This window comes from Poecilia reticulata, linkage group LG20, assembly GCF_000633615.1.
Source record: "Poecilia reticulata strain Guanapo linkage group LG20, Guppy_female_1.0+MT, whole genome shotgun sequence".
Taxonomy (NCBI): domain Eukaryota; kingdom Metazoa; phylum Chordata; class Actinopteri; order Cyprinodontiformes; family Poeciliidae; genus Poecilia; species Poecilia reticulata.
The window spans coordinates 13,032,573-13,048,801 of record NC_024350.1 but is presented as its reverse complement, the minus strand read 5'-3'; the positions used below and the strand labels follow the sequence as shown (position 1 = coordinate 13,048,801).

The following is a 16,229-nucleotide window of genomic DNA, read 5'->3' as shown; positions in this document are numbered from 1 at the left end:
GTGTGTGTGTGTGTGTGTGTGTGTGTGTGTGTGTGTGTGTGTGAGTGTGTTACTGTGTGTTTTCCAAATGCCACTGCTCATGAATGATGGACACTGAGATGTAAAGAACCAAAATCAATGACCCTTCCATAACTGAAGCGTGTTTGTTTACACTGTCTGCCTGTGCGTGTGAACTTATGTGTATGCGTGTGCGCACATGTGTGTGTGTGTGCGTGGGTGTGCTTGCAACTCCAGCTGAACAAACAAGGCTGGCAAGTTGGTGAGCTGAGTGACTGGGTGGCTGTGACTGAGTGACAAATCTCAGACTGGCCTCTGAGTCATGCCTCCTCTGACAGACACACTCAGGGGAAAACTTTGGAGGATAAAAATATAAAAAAGGCCACCTCCTTACATGGAGAGCTTATATATTTTGTTCTAATTTACAAAAAAATAAAAAAATAAAACTTTTCATGCACACAATTCTTTTATTACACAAGATGACCTGTACTCTTGCATTCAAGTGTCATCAGATCTAATAAGAATGATAATAAAATGTGTTATTGGAACATTTAATCAGCTGTATTCAATGTCATGTAACTGATAGCAATAGAAGATTTTTTTATTTTTTTAAATATATAATAAACAAAAACAGTTTCAATAAGGTTCCACTGTTGCATATTTAGTAGCAAGAAGGACTTGGATTCGAATCCTGGCCTATGGACTTTCTGCATGGAAATTGCATGTTCTCTCTTCTCTCTGGGTACTAACATTTTCTCAGAAACATGACTGTTAGGTTAATTGGTTTCCTTAAACAGGTGAGCTTCTGTATTGCTCTGTGATGGAGTATCGACCTGTCTGCAGTCTACCTTGCAACTTGAACAGCGACTGCTTTCAAACAGTCTTCATTTGACAAACTTAAGTGGGTATAGGCTGTGTTTGAGTAGTTGGACCATTTTACAAATAATAGCATAATTATCATTATTTTACTAAAGTATGAACTGAACTTGGACAGAAATGTTTTCGGTTTTCTGCTCCATCTTCTTGGAACCAGTTGCAGAAATAGAGGAATCTAAAAGGACTTTTGTCTTTAAATGATTTTAAGGCTCTTCTTACTGATTTTGAGAAGGAATCATCTATTTGTAAATGTTTTAACTGAGGAATCTTTTAATTTACTTTGTTGCAATGTTGTTTTTATGTATTTTTTTTTGTGTGTGAATCTTCTGCGTGCTGCTGCTAATCTTGTCCAGGATTCCCTTGCAAAGGCGATCTTTAATCTCAATGAGATTTTCTGAAATAAAGGTTAAATAAAAACAACAATTAAGTAGCTAAGTAGCTAAATAACCAGTTGTAATTAATGTAATATAATAAGCCAAACCCTTTAGGATGAAATTGAAGTTAAATAATAAGCTGCAACGTCTCTATCCTGGATGAGAATAAGAACCCTAACCATCATCGCAGAAGGCCTCGTTTTGTTTTTTTTTTGCTCACTGTCCTCCCTTTAGAGCTTCATGATGAAATCATAAACCCAGCAATCAAATCAACAGGAAAGAAGACAGAAAAAGCCAGAGAGGCAGCCCTTGAAACCTTCTTTGGAAAGTCTGTGTCACTATCTTGACTTCAGCACGGCTCCCGCTGCCAGCAATGACCTCTTCAACTCCAAAAACCGAAAAAAAAAAAAAAACTGTACCTGCCCCGCGCGACGCCTTCAGAAAGGAACAGAGACAATTAATGACAAACTGCATGGCAGGAGAGTCCATAAACGCAGTTGTCACCATCTCGCCACTTGCACGGTTTGCCAAATATCGGCCGACACCGGAAAATTCAATTAGGCACACGTTCAAATGCCTCATCCAGCGAACGAATGTGAAGCACGCACGGCGCACAAACGCACGCAATGAGCGCTGGTGCCTGAGCTCTGGTTCACACCCACACAGGCTCCTCCACCCAGAGCATTACACGAGTCCAGTTGTGTTTTTCTTCTGCTCTCAGGCCGGGACTGTAATGTTTGTTTTCACTCCACTTAATTGTGTTTTACGTCGTCATTCGCTGAGGGAGGAGTTTTTTGCTGTTTTGCTGTCTTCGTGCCATGATGTGTTGAGGAAAGAAAAGATGATAAAAATCACGTTTTGTGTTTGATTGAAGTTAAGTTTGATCTTAAGGAGGTTTCCTAGTGATTTCTGTTCTTCTGTTCCAGATTACAACAGCAGCAATCAGAAGACGGCGTGCAAGAGACACGAGCTGTATGTTAGCTTCAGAGAGCTGGGCTGGCAGGTACTTTGACTTTTTAGGCGTTTTTAATGAGTCAGTCTATACATGCTGTTAATTAAGCTCAGAGACAGAATGCTTTATTGGGAAGAATGAAGGATGTTTTGCTTTTCTTCTTTAAACTCAGCAAGTAAATCTTAAAAAATTCTGATGCATCACTTTTAAACATATTTTAAAGTTTGTAACAATGAAAACGACATAGACAAAAATCTCTTTTGACTATTATAATGATAAAATTGGATAACCAGGTAGTATCTTATTTTATTTATTTCTAGTTTGTTTTGTTAGAGGTATAAAATAAGTTCTAACAGTTTCCTGACAATTATTTCTTTACTTGTATCAGAATTTATTTTTGTCACGGAATTAAATACCAATGCCAAAAGTTAGTTTCATAAACTACCACTGAATTGTGTGTGTTGAATATGAAGCAACATATAGTAATACTTGTACAATCTTTTGTCAAAATGTTATTTTTCATGAATTTGTGTAAATTGGTGTAGTGTCTGAACCAGTTAATAGATATAAAAGGGAACTACTTTTCCACATTGGGTCATGCTCCTTTCCTCGAGTTATCAGGATATTATGAGTATATATTTAATATACTCATAATACTGAAGCCAAAACTTTGTGAATTGTCCTTTTTTCTGAAGCTGTGTGGCCACATTGTTCAATAAACTTGGTCCAGTTAGTTGATTTCATTCTTTGCAAAGAAGCTAAAACTAAAACCTTTTCATAATTTTTCAATACATTCATTCATTTCAAGATAATAAACAATTGGATGAATCAAGTGCAACTGAATGTGAGAAAATGTAGAACATTGAAAAAGCTTCTGATAAGTCTTGACTTATTAGACTTCGTACAATTACCACAGATAAGGCATCTTAAGTCACAAAGACAGAAATAAGTTGCTGCTGCTGCTGCTGCTGGTGTGGGAGGCGTTTTAAACACTGCAGGCTGCTCTCACAAGGTGATAAGAAACCGCTGCTAACAAGGCAGATTAAACTAGCAGGGGACTCAGATACACACAGCTGAGTGGGAGCAGACCCAAATGTCAGCCCCCAGGTGTGTGTGTGTGTGTGCGCGTGCGTGTGTGTGTGTGTGTGTGTGTGTGTGTGTGTGGGAGTTCAGAGAGAAACAGTGGAAGAAAAGGCCAGAGATCCATTCATCTTTTTCAAACATGCCGATAGCTGTTGACACACCACTGACATCTAGAGGAATAACGCAAGCAATTACTCACCTGAATGCGCACTCTCACACATTACATCAACAACTTAACATATGCTTGGTTAATCTCAGTCTTGTCAAACAAACAAAAAAAAAAAAGATTCACGTCGCCATAAGCCAGAAGGGAAAAGAGAGAGACGCAAGAAGAGAAACGACGAGGTGGAAAGCTGAAAACATGAAAACAAGTCGGAATGAGGTTAAAACATGCTGATAACTCATCAGGCGGAAACAGTGAAGCGCAGACAGGAAGGAAGAAAGGGGAGAAATATTGCTTCCTCGAGTAATACGGTAGATACCGACAGGAATTTGTCCTCGGAGACCTTGTAAACTTCTAGAAGACTGCAGAAACTTTTACTTTAGCATTTTTCTGAGGCTTCCTACCAATAAAATAGCTTTAAAACAAACTTTAAGGTTTTTTTTTTATGAAATCGCTGCTCAGAGCTGGTAGAGACAGATGTGCCACATGCAAATTAAGCTCATATGTGTCTCCTCAGGACTGGATCATCGCCCCCGAAGGCTACGCCGCCAACTACTGTGATGGAGAATGTTCCTTCCCCCTGAATGGACACATGAATGCCACCAACCACGCCATCGTGCAAACGCTGGTAGGACGGCCTCTCTCTGCTTGATCCACATGTACATCTGTGCATTTCAGATTAAATCCATGATTTTTTGCCAGGTTGTCAGTAAAACTGAAAACAAGTGACTGATATGTTTAAATCTCGTCTCAGATTTGCATTTGGATTTAGGTCTGGACTTTGACTGGGCCATTCTAACACACTAAACTTCTGTGATTGAAAGCGCTCTACGTGTTTAGGGTCATTGTTTCAAGTTAACAATTTTTTTTGTTGTTTAAGATTTCTTCAAACTCTGAGTGTTTTTTTCATGTGCTTTCTTAAGAAAAACATTCCCACAGCATGATGCTTCCTCCGCCATGTTTCAACTTTACAGAGAAACAGCATCTGTGCCCGAGTTAAATAACGCACTGAATTCAAATGCATGTCACAATTTCCAGATTTTTAGTTCTGAAGACATTTTGAAAATCTAAAATTGGCACAGAGAAAAGTTTAATTTGTTCAAAACATGAAGTTTGAAATCTATCAAAATTTACAGTCCAGTGGAAAAGTATCATTTACAGATTTTTTTTTTTTTTTGTCACACGTCAATGCTTCAGATCCTCAAAGTCATACATTATAATATCACACGAAAGGGGAAAAAAATCATTATTAGGTGAAAAGGTTCTCCAAACCCACCTGACCCAATGTGAGAAAGTAATTGCTTAATGACTGGTTGGGTCTTGATAGTGCAAACACCATCAGGCTTTTGTACTACCTAGCTATTAGCTTGACTTTTGGCCCACTCTGCAGTTTTTTATGAAGCCATATTGGAGGGTTTTCAAGCTGGTTTCGGGTCATACCACAGGCTTTCAGTCTTTGACTAGGCCCTTTTAAAACCATCCCTTTTGTCAACTACACCGATGTTGACTTTCTGCTATGATGCGTCTTGCAACACAACCCATGTGTATTAAAGCTTACGGTCTTTCACGTTGTATAGCAAATTAAATCATCATTGGTCAACTGGCTAGTAGATCCAATAAGGTGTCTTTGTCTGTTATTAAAATTAGCTTGACACCCAGAAGTCTCTCTTTGTTGTAAAACAGTATCACATGAATTTGCCAAGGCGCCTTGTGAAATATCTACATGTGAGTTTAAGGATCTGCTCCAATAGAAACGGTGTGGTCACTAAAGCATTTCCCGCGTCTCCAGGTGCACCTGATGAACCCGGAGAACGTGCCGAAGCCTTGCTGCGCCCCCACCAAGCTCCACGCCATCTCCGTCCTCTTCTTCGACGACAACTCCAACGTCATCCTGAAGAAGTACAAGAACATGGTGGTACGCGCCTGCGGCTGCCACTGACACCAGTGAGGACTGGTTGTACGCCGACGGACAAGGCTGAACTCAGTTGGACTCCAGTTGTTTTTTTTTTTTGTTTTTTTTTGTTTTGAGTTTTTTTTGCTGCCTGGAAGTCAGCAGCATCTAGTTCAATAATCACAAACCGAAACTATTAACATGTCGACGACGAGGACGGGGATCAATACCAGACTGAGAGTTACAGGCGACTTCTCTCCATTCCAGTGTTGAGCCAGCGTTGTCGTCGTTGGCGTCACGCTCCAGACTTCGCTTTCACGGACTTTGTGTGTCTGAGAAGAGTGTTTAGTTTGTATATTGTGTGTTTATTGAATCGCAGGAAGGCCTGACAGGCTGCCGTAACCGATCTGTTGATGGACCAGTCAGACTGCTGCTTTCATTCCCCCATCTCCTCTCTGATGGAAAACACAGCGGATCAAATCTGAGGAGGCGTACGAAAGATCAGTTTCCCCGCGACCGACTCAAACACCTGCTCAGCCTATGCATTTTTCCTCGCAAGCCAAATTTACTTTCCCCAAAATATAATTTGGAAGACCGAAGTGACCGCATTCTGTTTTAGCAGCACGCTCCTCCAAATAATGCTCTCTGTGTCAATATTTGCCAGGCTCAGGCCGACATGCCGTTCTCCGGGGCCGGTTTAACCCGATCCATGTTGTGGCCAAACTCGTGTTTTTCTACAAAAAGGACACAAATTCAGCCCCTTTCGCCCTCCGACATGCCACAAGTGGCCGTTTCTGTTTTGCCGCTCTCGCAAAGCTCACAAACGCGTCTAACCCCTTTACAAGAGATTGTGGAAAAACATTTGCAGAGACCAAAACGGTCCGCGTGACGAGTTCTTTTTCTTCTGCCACCCTGAGAGCAACATTGTGCTCAGATTTAGCTGCAGCATCTTCCCCTCTCAGCGCGTTACTGTGAGCCTTAAATAACGTGGAATATTTAAAAGAACATATCTGAACGAGAGAGAAAAAAAGATGACTTGTATCCGTACCAATCAAAATACCTTTTGTGCCTAACCAATCTTAAATATTATATACCTCTGGAAAGCTGCTGTTTACATTTGTGATCCTGTTAAAACTTTTTTTTTTCTGTAAATACGTGTACATTTTCAGCTTATTTATTGCACCTTTTATTGAAAAAGAAAATACCACATTAAAGCGAGAAATAAAAATAAAAAAATACATGTTTTTGACAAAATTTATTATGAAATCTTATGTTACAACTTTCCACTTTTGTTTTTTTTTGTACAAAACTTGTGGATAGGGGACAAATACGGTCCATTGAAAAACTAAATACAGAGTTGTGGTGCTGGACCTCTTTAGACCATGTGTTGCTCAAAAAGCAACAACAAAAAAAAAAAAAAACCTGATAAGACTGTTGCTTTTTCCCCCCATTTGTGAACCTGGGCTGGACAATAAAATCACAGCTAGTCAGGAGCATAAACACTGAACACAGTCCGGTTGGACAATCCATGAAAAATGTTTTAAATTCTCTAAAAATAGAATTAAGTAAAATGAATTCAGTAAATTTACTGAAAAAACTTTAATTGGTGCAAGTTCAGCTTTACTTTTCAACCAGACTAGTCAGGTTCTCATGTTGTGATTTAATAAACAATTCATATTTATGTCCCTGGACATTCAATGATGCTTCAATCAGTACAATAATCAGTGATAAAGAAATGAATGCAGATGATCCTGATCTGAAATGCACTTGGCTTGATGAAAACAAACTGCATTTGTTTTCTTTTTTAAAAGAAAACTAAAATAATGAATGACTTGAAACTTCAAAAGCTAAAAAAAAGTAAAAAGATGTCACATATACATTTCACGTGATACGAAGTTGGTTGATCATTTTTAAGAGCTTTTTCTATGGAGTGAAGTGTAAACAATCGGGTCCTCATTCACGGCTCAGGTTGCCGGGTCAACTACAATCCTGTGTGAGCGACATTGTTCTGGTCCACTTGGTTGTTTTCCCTGAGAGTTACGTCAGATAGGCTATCAGCAGATATACATGATGTACCTTTAAAATAACCCTCAACCTCAGAGAGACATCACAACTTTTACAACTTAAGAGTCACAGCGTCATAACAGGAGAGGTTGATAATTTAAGTAGGAAGGGGAAGAGGGGAAACCCACAGGAGTCAGAAAATAAAAAACAAGATTTTTAATGAACGTCTTGGTAAAGTTGTCTGTGTTTCTGGTTCTAATTGGACCAGTGCTCGCAGAGGTTTAAAAACGTAAGATTTCAGCTCGAGAGATTTGTAAAAAAATACATTTCCAACACATTTATTCTGTCTGTAAATACAAATAAAAACAAAAATAGACCCAGATGATGACATCAGTCTGTCGCTGGATTGATTCCTTCCTGAAGGAAATCTGACTTGGCTGCTGCAGGACAGAGACTCCTGTCCAACTGGCCAGATAAACAGGGGACTCCAGGTAGAGAGGTGTTGCTTCCTACAGCTCGTCTCTCGCCTGCCTCATCACGAAGCTGTGCAGGCTCTCCAGGTCCCGTCCCCCGTGATGCTCGTCACCCTGCGCCCCAGCTCTGAAGATTATCAACGTTGGATAACCCCGCACCTGAGAGAGAGAAAAAAATAAATCAGGACTACATCGGGTTTGATTAGCCTTAGCAACAGCCTTAGCAACAGCCAGTTCGAGTGAAGCTCAAGCTGCAGAGTTACTCTACACAAGTCTGGGCTGTGTGGGGTTTTAGAGTTAAACCTACAGAATACTTGTTGCACAGCGTGCGCTCGACGGTGCAGTCCACTTTGGCAATCTTGACATCAGAGAGACCAGGAAACTCCTTCTTGGAAAGGTCGTCCCAGGTTGGAGCGAGATTCTTGCAGTGACCACACCTGCGCAGCAGGAAGACGAGAGTTGTGCCATTTTAATCAAGAACCGAGATGCATTGGGAACTTAAAATCCCTTTGTAAAAATTCATTCAGAATTATATTTACTTGTCATTTTAAACCCATGCAAGAAAACCAAGACAGCCCCTTTTTTAAAAATATAAATTATTAATCAGCTTTTCTTATTTATTTGGGATTTTATGCGACAGAACAGCACAAAGTAGCACATACAATAAATACCTGAAGTGTTTTGTGTGTATTCACCTCTGACACCCCTACATTAAGCCTAACATGGTAAATAAAATTGTACCTAATTAAATGAATTCATTTTAAAGCAGAAGTGGAGCAAGGTCATTAGATGGGACCAACCAGACTCCAGAATCTGATTAAGATGCAATTAGAAACTGATTATATTGCCATATTTCATAGCAGTTATGAAAACATCCACATGGTCATTTGTTCCCACAGAGGTGATCTTACCATGGAGCGTAGAACTTGATGAAGGTGAAGCCCTTCGCTACCGTCTCGTCAAAGTTGCTCTCGGTGAGGATCAACACGTCGGACTGAAAACACAGAACGGCATACGTAAACTTTATGGGTCTAAAGAAAATTAATCATGATCACTGGCAGTTGTAGCCAAGACTTTTATGCAAGCAAACACCTTATGCTTTTGTCAAGTTTCTAATATTACTGGTGGGTAGTCGGATGGCAAAACTGTCTACTGTTGACTTAAGAACTACTTTCTTACTACACCGACTGGCTCATAACATTAGTTTACAAATCCTTTAATGTCAACCGGACCACGCTTTGTGAGATCAATTTATTTTGAACAACAATGCGCTGCAAAATACCACTGTGTCATTTGAAACGACTTTTGTAAAGCGCCTTGAGGCGTTTGTTGTGAACTGGCATCATTTATATAAGCAAAATGAACCGAGTTGCTGTTTCGATACCAGGGGATTTCTTTACAAGATACGGTCACACCCAAAGAGATTCAGAACAGAGCACTAAAGTATTCGTCTCGTATGCACGCCTGCTGTACACACCCACCTTCACCTCCTCGTCCGCCGGCTCATCGGTGGGAACCTCGTTTGAGTTCTGCTCCTCGGCTGGTTCCTCCTTCTGCTCTGCAGAGAGCGCAGCCTTCAGCTGGTTGTCTGCAAATTCTTTGAACGAGTCCAGGTCTCTCTTCCCTTTGTATTGTTCTGTCTTAATAAAACAAATAAGAGCAGGAGAGTGATCACACGGACACACACACCAGACTGGGTAATCTTTCAACACTCCAGCCTGCTCCCAAACCTTTTGTCCGTTGTGGAAGAACAGCAGTGTCGGGTATCCTCTGACACCGTTCTCAGAGCACACCTCGTAGTGCTGTGTGCAGTCCACCTGGGTCACAGGCAAATTACCAGCAGTCAAACAGGAGTGACATCACAGCAAACACTGGCACCTGCATTGTTTATGACCCTCCCATGCAAACGAGCAACACCTCATGTGATCAACAACAAATCAACTGACTGTGCAAAGGGACTTTGGTCTAAAGTCAACTAGATCCCTGCAACGTTGGTAGAAGTCGAACATTTAAAGCAAAACATTAAGCTTATAAAGTGTGGATATCTTCTGAGATTGTTTCCAACAGTGATGACAGCCTCAGCCCACCTTTCCTATCTTTACGTCGTCAGAGTGCTCGAAGCTGGAGGCCAGCTGCTCCCAGGTCGGCGCCATGGCTTTGCAGTGGCCGCACCAGGGCGCAAAGAACTTAATGAAATGAGCACCTGGAAAAGAAACACAGAAGCAATTGCAAGTAATGAATATGCAGTTTTTTTTAAAAAGAAGCTGCCGGGATTCAAGATTTATACTTTTAATAACGTAAATTCATTTCTTTATGCACACGGCATTACCTGCTAGAAAAAGCTTACCCAGCCTGCAGGGCTTTATACAACCAGTTATGCTACTTTACAGCTCAAATTATTGCTTTGCTGCTGCCAGGATGCAAAGCTGCAAGCAGTAACCAGACGCTAAAGGCGCCCGCGTCATATCCAAACAGGAAATCATTTGTTTTTATTTTTAATGACAATTCTTGAGCTTCGGTGGAGCTTAGGAACCGTCGTCTCATTCAGAGTTTATCATGGTCCAGTCCAAAAACATTAGGTGACATTACATTAAGTTTTTTTTTGTTGTAATTGTTAGTTTATCCTGATATTCAAAATCAAAGCAATAACCCATTTTAGTTACTTAATGACAGATGCAGAATCACGTCTTGGTGTGAACCAAAACTGAAAAAGCATTCAAATATGGTACAAGAGTGAAACTATTACAGCCGGATACAGCTGCAACTGTAATAAAAAAAAAATGCAATCACCCTGTAACTAGTGAGACTAACGAAGCTCCACATTTACCTTTGGATATGTGTTCCTTGAAGTTAGCTGCAGTGAGCTCATACATGCCCTGTTTGGGCTCTGGGGCTTTAGCGGGTTCCTGCTCACTTACTGGTTCCTGGAGGACAGAAGTGGATGGAATCCTTTAATTCACAAAACGCCGCTTCGAGGCTGATTACCGAGTGAATGAAACTCACCGAAGGCTCCTCCTGGAGCGTCTTCAGCATCCACGTCTCCAAAGACTGCAGATCTCTTGGTCCCTGGTACTTCACTGCTTCCTGGTCTGGCTTGAACAATTTTAATCTACACATAAACACACAAAGGAATGGAAAAAATTGGTTACTAAACCGAACAGTCAATAATTATTTGGAGTCGGTTGCGTTTCTGCTGTGTTTGCAGGTGTAGAGGTTCGTCAGCAGCAGGATTATTGTTTTAGACGAGGATTTCTGGCAGAATATTTAACTACATTTGGGTCAATGTGTCACCAATTTCAATGATTAACGGAAAGCAAGTTCATTTCTAAGTGTGTTGACATATAAGTGGTGACTGTGAATTCACCATTTCACAGTCAGATCCTGCTTGGGTCACATTTCTAGCCATGTTATGAAAAATGAGCAAGTTTCACTTCTGATATGAACGAATGCTGAAATACATTATAGTTTTATATAATTTGTATACTGTTCTGAGATTTTTTTTTCTTTTTTCAAGCAGACAAACTTTCCTGTCTGTGCATCTCTCTGTGGCGTTTAGGGTAGATGCTTCTCTTACTTACGTAGGGTATCCTCTGACGCCGTGCTCGCTGGAACAGAACTTGGTGTTCTGGACGCAGTCCACTTTCACCACATATACAGGAGGGTCATCCATGCCGTTGTATTTGTCTGCCAGTTCGTTCCATGCAGGCTGCAGTCTCTGGCAATGGCCGCACCTGGACATAAAGTGATAAAAATGGGTTATGGGACACGTTTGTATTCTCTTAAAAAAAAACTCCAGGTTTTGCGTTGCTAAAACGTTTCCAGCTCACTTGAATAGTTGGAAAAACCTATTCTGGTTTTGTTGGAAAGTCGTGAAACTTGGAAAAACTGTGGACATGTCCGAGTCAAAATCGGTATCGGCCGATGTTCATGTCCTCCTTGAAGACGCTTAACGGCAGCATAAGTATTTAAAGTATCTGACAGAGTTCCACCAAAATACCAGAGAGAAATCTGTGATTTTCACTTCACGAGGTTCCATTTAACAATGTCTAGAAAACAAGAAGAACTTTCAAAATGTGTTTGCTATATGTTGGTGTTATTTTCAAAGAAGACAAAAGAAAATGTTTTTTCATTTTGTACTTTCCCTTACATTACAGAGAAGTTAGACAAGAAAAGTTTTTTTTTCTTTACTATATTCTGGTATATAATGTCATTTGCTAAAACAATTTATTTGAGTTTAATTATTAATGGCAAAGAAAAACAATTAGCCAATTATTGATTTTTTTGGTCATTTTAAATCTATGATCAGACTACATTCGTCGTCTTTTCTTAACTAGTCTTAAAAAGATAGGTTTTTTTTTTTATTGGTTTAACATCTTACAATTCATGTCTGTGGACAGTTGTGGAACATAGGAAGAATTCCAGTTGCAAGTACAGTATGGACCACGCTAAAGTTTTTTTGTTGTTGTTCGTTTTACGACAAAAAAATAATCCTAATAGATTTCAGAGTAGTCTCTTCCATCACCTCCTCACCAAAAAGGAATATTGTGAAAATTAATGCTGCCAAGTTATATTCCACAATATCCCTTACTATTCAACTGAAAGTGTCATAAAGCTATGAGAAATCACACCATTGACTATAATAAAAAAAAGGTAAATTTTGAGTTGTTTTGTGGTCCTTGGATGGGCCAACTCTCAATTATAGCAATTAAAAATATTGTCTTGAATGTTTTAGATTTGCTCCCATTTTATTTAAATTGAAAGCTGACTAGCATTGTGCCATTAAATTTTTAACTTGATGTCAATTTAAGAATACAATTCATTTGAATCGGTTGCGTTTATGCAGAACTTTATGTCCAAATGAGATAACTAATTAAACAGTATTTTATAGCAGAAACACAAAACGCCAAACATCTCCAGCTTACAAAAAGTTGAGCTCCTCATCTGCGTTTTCCCCCTTTTACACGACCAAGGGTCTCTGTAGGACCGCGGACCCCCAGTTTTGAAGCTACTGACATAACAGTGAATCAGTGCGTGCCACGTAAGCAAAGCCACCTCCGTATAACTTTTAAAACTTCACCTATGTGGTGCAAAAACAACGACGACAACTGTAGTTTTGTATTTTTAACCTGAAAATGCTTAACATTATTTCAGCTGCCTGAAGTATGTGTGACGTTATGCCACAGAGAGCTAACTGCAAATGTTTAAATCTGATAAGCCGCTATTTGGCTATGCTAATCTAGCTTAGCATCTAAGCTAATCGAGTCAACTGTCTTTAGTGGGTGGGCTAGGTAGCTTAGTAGCTTGTCAGCCAGTTTACCGGTAAACTGTTAGCACAACAATACGGGAGGTTTTCTGCACTTACAAGAGTTGGCAAAGAGAGAGAGATGTCATAACCGACTAATCTGTCAAACGTCGTTCAAAAACACTAATTTTCTGCACTTACCATGGGGCGTAAAACATGACAAAGTGGGGTGCAGTTGGCACCGCCTCGGTGAACATCTCTACAGTGTATGTGTGCTTGGCATGCTCCTCTTCTTCTGCATCAGCGTCGCAAAACACAACAGCAAATAATAACGTAAAAAACAGTAAACACGAAGTAAATGCTGTGCAAGTCAGTGCAGAGGCCATGGTGAATCTCGGCTGGAGAACGGAGTCCCTGCTGGTACAAAAGGACCGACTTTCGCCAAAACACGCCCCCTTTACAGGCTTTCTCTAAAGGGGCAGTATTATGTAAAATCAACTTTTCATCATGTTATTCCCTCATTAGAAACATACCTGTAGTGTTGCCTTGACTCTTTTATGTATGTTTGAAAAATCCTTTAATCTCCAGACATTCAGGGTTACAAAACGCTTGGTCTCACCAAGTGATTTATTTTCCCCTGAGCTCTTCCTCAGAGCTTCTGTCTCCAAGATGAGCTTCTGCCTCACAGAGCACTGCTCTCCTGTGACTCCTCTACTGAGCTCCTTCAGACTAGCGACAGCAGCACAAACATCAGGCGGAACTGCATCTACTGAGCTCATCATATGAGCTACTTCTCAGTGCAACTAAAGCTTAATGCAGAAATATGTTGTTGTGATGACGTGCTGAAAGCAGAGGAAAGAGCAGGATCTTCTTAAAAACACCCAGTTTCAAGGCATTAAATTGCAAAGTCTAATTTTTTGAAGTCATATTTGATATATGCAGCATTCCTGTAACCACTGAAAGTAACATAGTTACTTGCTTGTGCTTTAAAATGACACTATGTGCCTGGAAAATGCATAATACTGCCCCTTTAAATGCAACATGTACACTAAACTCATTCAATTAGAAGCAGCATTAACTTCTTCAACGGTCTGAGCTACATTGCTTGCATTTTGGATGAGACCATAACGGCCATCCTTCACCACTCATAGTGCATCAGAAACACTTGACCATCCACAACTATGTCACCAGTTCCCCCCCCCCTCCTCCTCCCCACCCCACAATTCAGAAAGATTAAGTCTCGGTGTTGTTGCCACTTGTGCTAAGCTCCTGAAATTATTATTTTTGTTGGAACTTTTGTGTTATAAAGCTAAAAGCTGAATAAGCCAAGATATACAGTCCTGCTTCGTGGAGGCTCCGGGTTCACATTCAGTTCTAAGAAGTTCTTGTATGGGAACAAAATATCCCTTGCATGGACGGCACCTTGCAAAAGTTTTTAGCCACCTCTCCTTTCTCATATTAATCTTCCGGGGCCAGACTATGATTAAAATGTACTCAGGATTTCCAAAGTCTTACACAATCCTTTTTTTAAACATAAGTTGTTTTTTTCCCCCTCTTGCTTTTACTTAGAGAATCAGGACCAATAAATTTGCTTATAATTTAAGATGCATTTAGAAGTTTCCCCCCCTAAAGTAGTGTGTGGAAATGTCAAAAGTGGTTACTTGCAAATAGTCCTATAAATTCTTGCCGACTGCACATTGGCAGGCTCCTGAACTTTCCTTCTCGCCTAATCTTTCAAAAACAAATTGTCAACACTTAACGCAAGTGATGTAACTGGTGTAAATCTACTCGGGCAACAACAAACAGACGGCATGTTGTGAAGACAAACAACGCCGGGTTTCTGTTTTACCTGTTCAAACGTGGCTCGCCCAGCTCAGGTGGAACATCACCGCCGCTCAGAATGACAGATGGGCCGCTAGTTTTCTGCACCAGCCGTCACACGCATGAGTCAGAGTTGCCTCCTCATCACTGCTACAAATGATGCTTTAAAATTACGGTGTGACTCCTGGCAGCTGGAGCCTGGCGGAGTGGCGACAGTGCTTATAAATCATGCACCTTTTCCCAGAGGGAAGTGTGTTTGTGTGTGTCTGAGCAAAGTACCTGCTGCCCTGTTGGACTGACAGCTCCTTGGAAAGTCCACACCTCTTTTAATGTAGTCATGATTTTATGAAACCAAAAGGAGGGGAGGGAGATGGTGTGGGTGAGGGAAGCTGCAGTCTTCAAACTAAAAGCTTCTATTTTTTTTTATGGCGTTTTCTCATTCATTAACTTCTGGTGTATTGGACTAAGAAGTGAAGTCTGGGCGAGCTCTGATTTTATGTCCAGGCATAAATCCTTTATTTAAACTAATTTGTGGTTTGTTTATCTAAAAAAAAAAAAAAAGAAAAAAAAAGACTAAGCTGTACAAAGCAGCTGCCATTTTAAAGATGTTACATCCCTTTAATATGTATATATATTTAAAAAGCATGCGCAAAATCACATGTTTTCATTTATTACATGCACAAATTCACAAGAACATACATATTTATACTAATCAACCTCAGACGTGCTGATGTTGGCTTATTTCCACTCATAAAAATCAGCTCCACATGTTGACTCTCCTCTCTCACACATGTTCCAGGCTGCAGGAGCGTGAGACGTAGCTTCACAAGCTTCAAATACCCCAGAATGCCACAGTGCAGTAAGGTGCACGATGTAGGAAGCCATGCTTGTTTATCTGGATTTTAATGTCATTAATAATGAAGTTCTTGCATTGACAGCAATTTGTCTTGCATTTCTATGTATGCATGAGGCTGGCACTTAGCTAAAAATATTCAGATGAGCAGAAAATATTATAACTAGTTATGATGTTAATTCTACTGGGATATACAAAAGTTTTTGCTGACTTACAGCAGCAGCTTCATTCCACACCGTTTTACATCATGCGGCAAATGTGCATACAGATAGTTTTATTAGGTTAAAAAATGATCTGAAATGCATGCATTCTCACAAAACCGTTATATTATTTCATTCTTGGCTTGATCATTTCCTTCATCCAGGTAGAGCTGTGAAGTAATTTTATCAGACTGACATGCTGGAAATTAGGGTTATCTTTCTCTAGCGATTTTTACTTTCGTAGAAAATTGAGCCACCGTAATTACTTTAGTAAAACACAGTTTCAAATATTGGACTAGA

General features: G+C 40.1%; 2 protein-coding genes across 2 annotated transcripts in view; one reads left to right on the top strand and one right to left on the bottom strand.

The window, feature by feature from the left end:
• bmp6 (bone morphogenetic protein 6) overlaps positions 1-6,517 on the top strand; it is a 56,688-nt gene extending 50,171 nt beyond the window's left edge. Inside the window, exons 5-7 of the mRNA XM_008438685.2 lie at positions 2,174-2,250; positions 3,963-4,073; positions 5,235-6,517. Coding sequence (XP_008436907.1) covers positions 2,174-2,250; positions 3,963-4,073; positions 5,235-5,384 — 338 coding nt within the window. The 3' untranslated portion in view covers positions 5,385-6,517. The remainder of the gene's footprint in view (positions 1-2,173; positions 2,251-3,962; positions 4,074-5,234) is intronic.
• Positions 6,518-6,576: 59 nt separating this feature from the next.
• txndc5 (thioredoxin domain containing 5) lies at positions 6,577-13,491 on the bottom strand. Its single transcript, XM_008438686.2, has 10 exons — positions 13,257-13,491; positions 11,392-11,544; positions 10,817-10,922; positions 10,641-10,737; positions 9,901-10,016; positions 9,544-9,630; positions 9,295-9,453; positions 8,725-8,807; positions 8,121-8,250; positions 6,577-7,972 (listed from the first exon to the last, which is right to left on the bottom strand). Exons 1-10 carry the CDS (start codon positions 13,439-13,441, stop codon positions 7,850-7,852), a joined length of 1,239 nt encoding a protein of 412 aa, XP_008436908.1. The 5' UTR covers positions 13,442-13,491; the 3' UTR covers positions 6,577-7,849.
• Between the last annotated feature and the right edge of the window lie 2,738 nt (positions 13,492-16,229).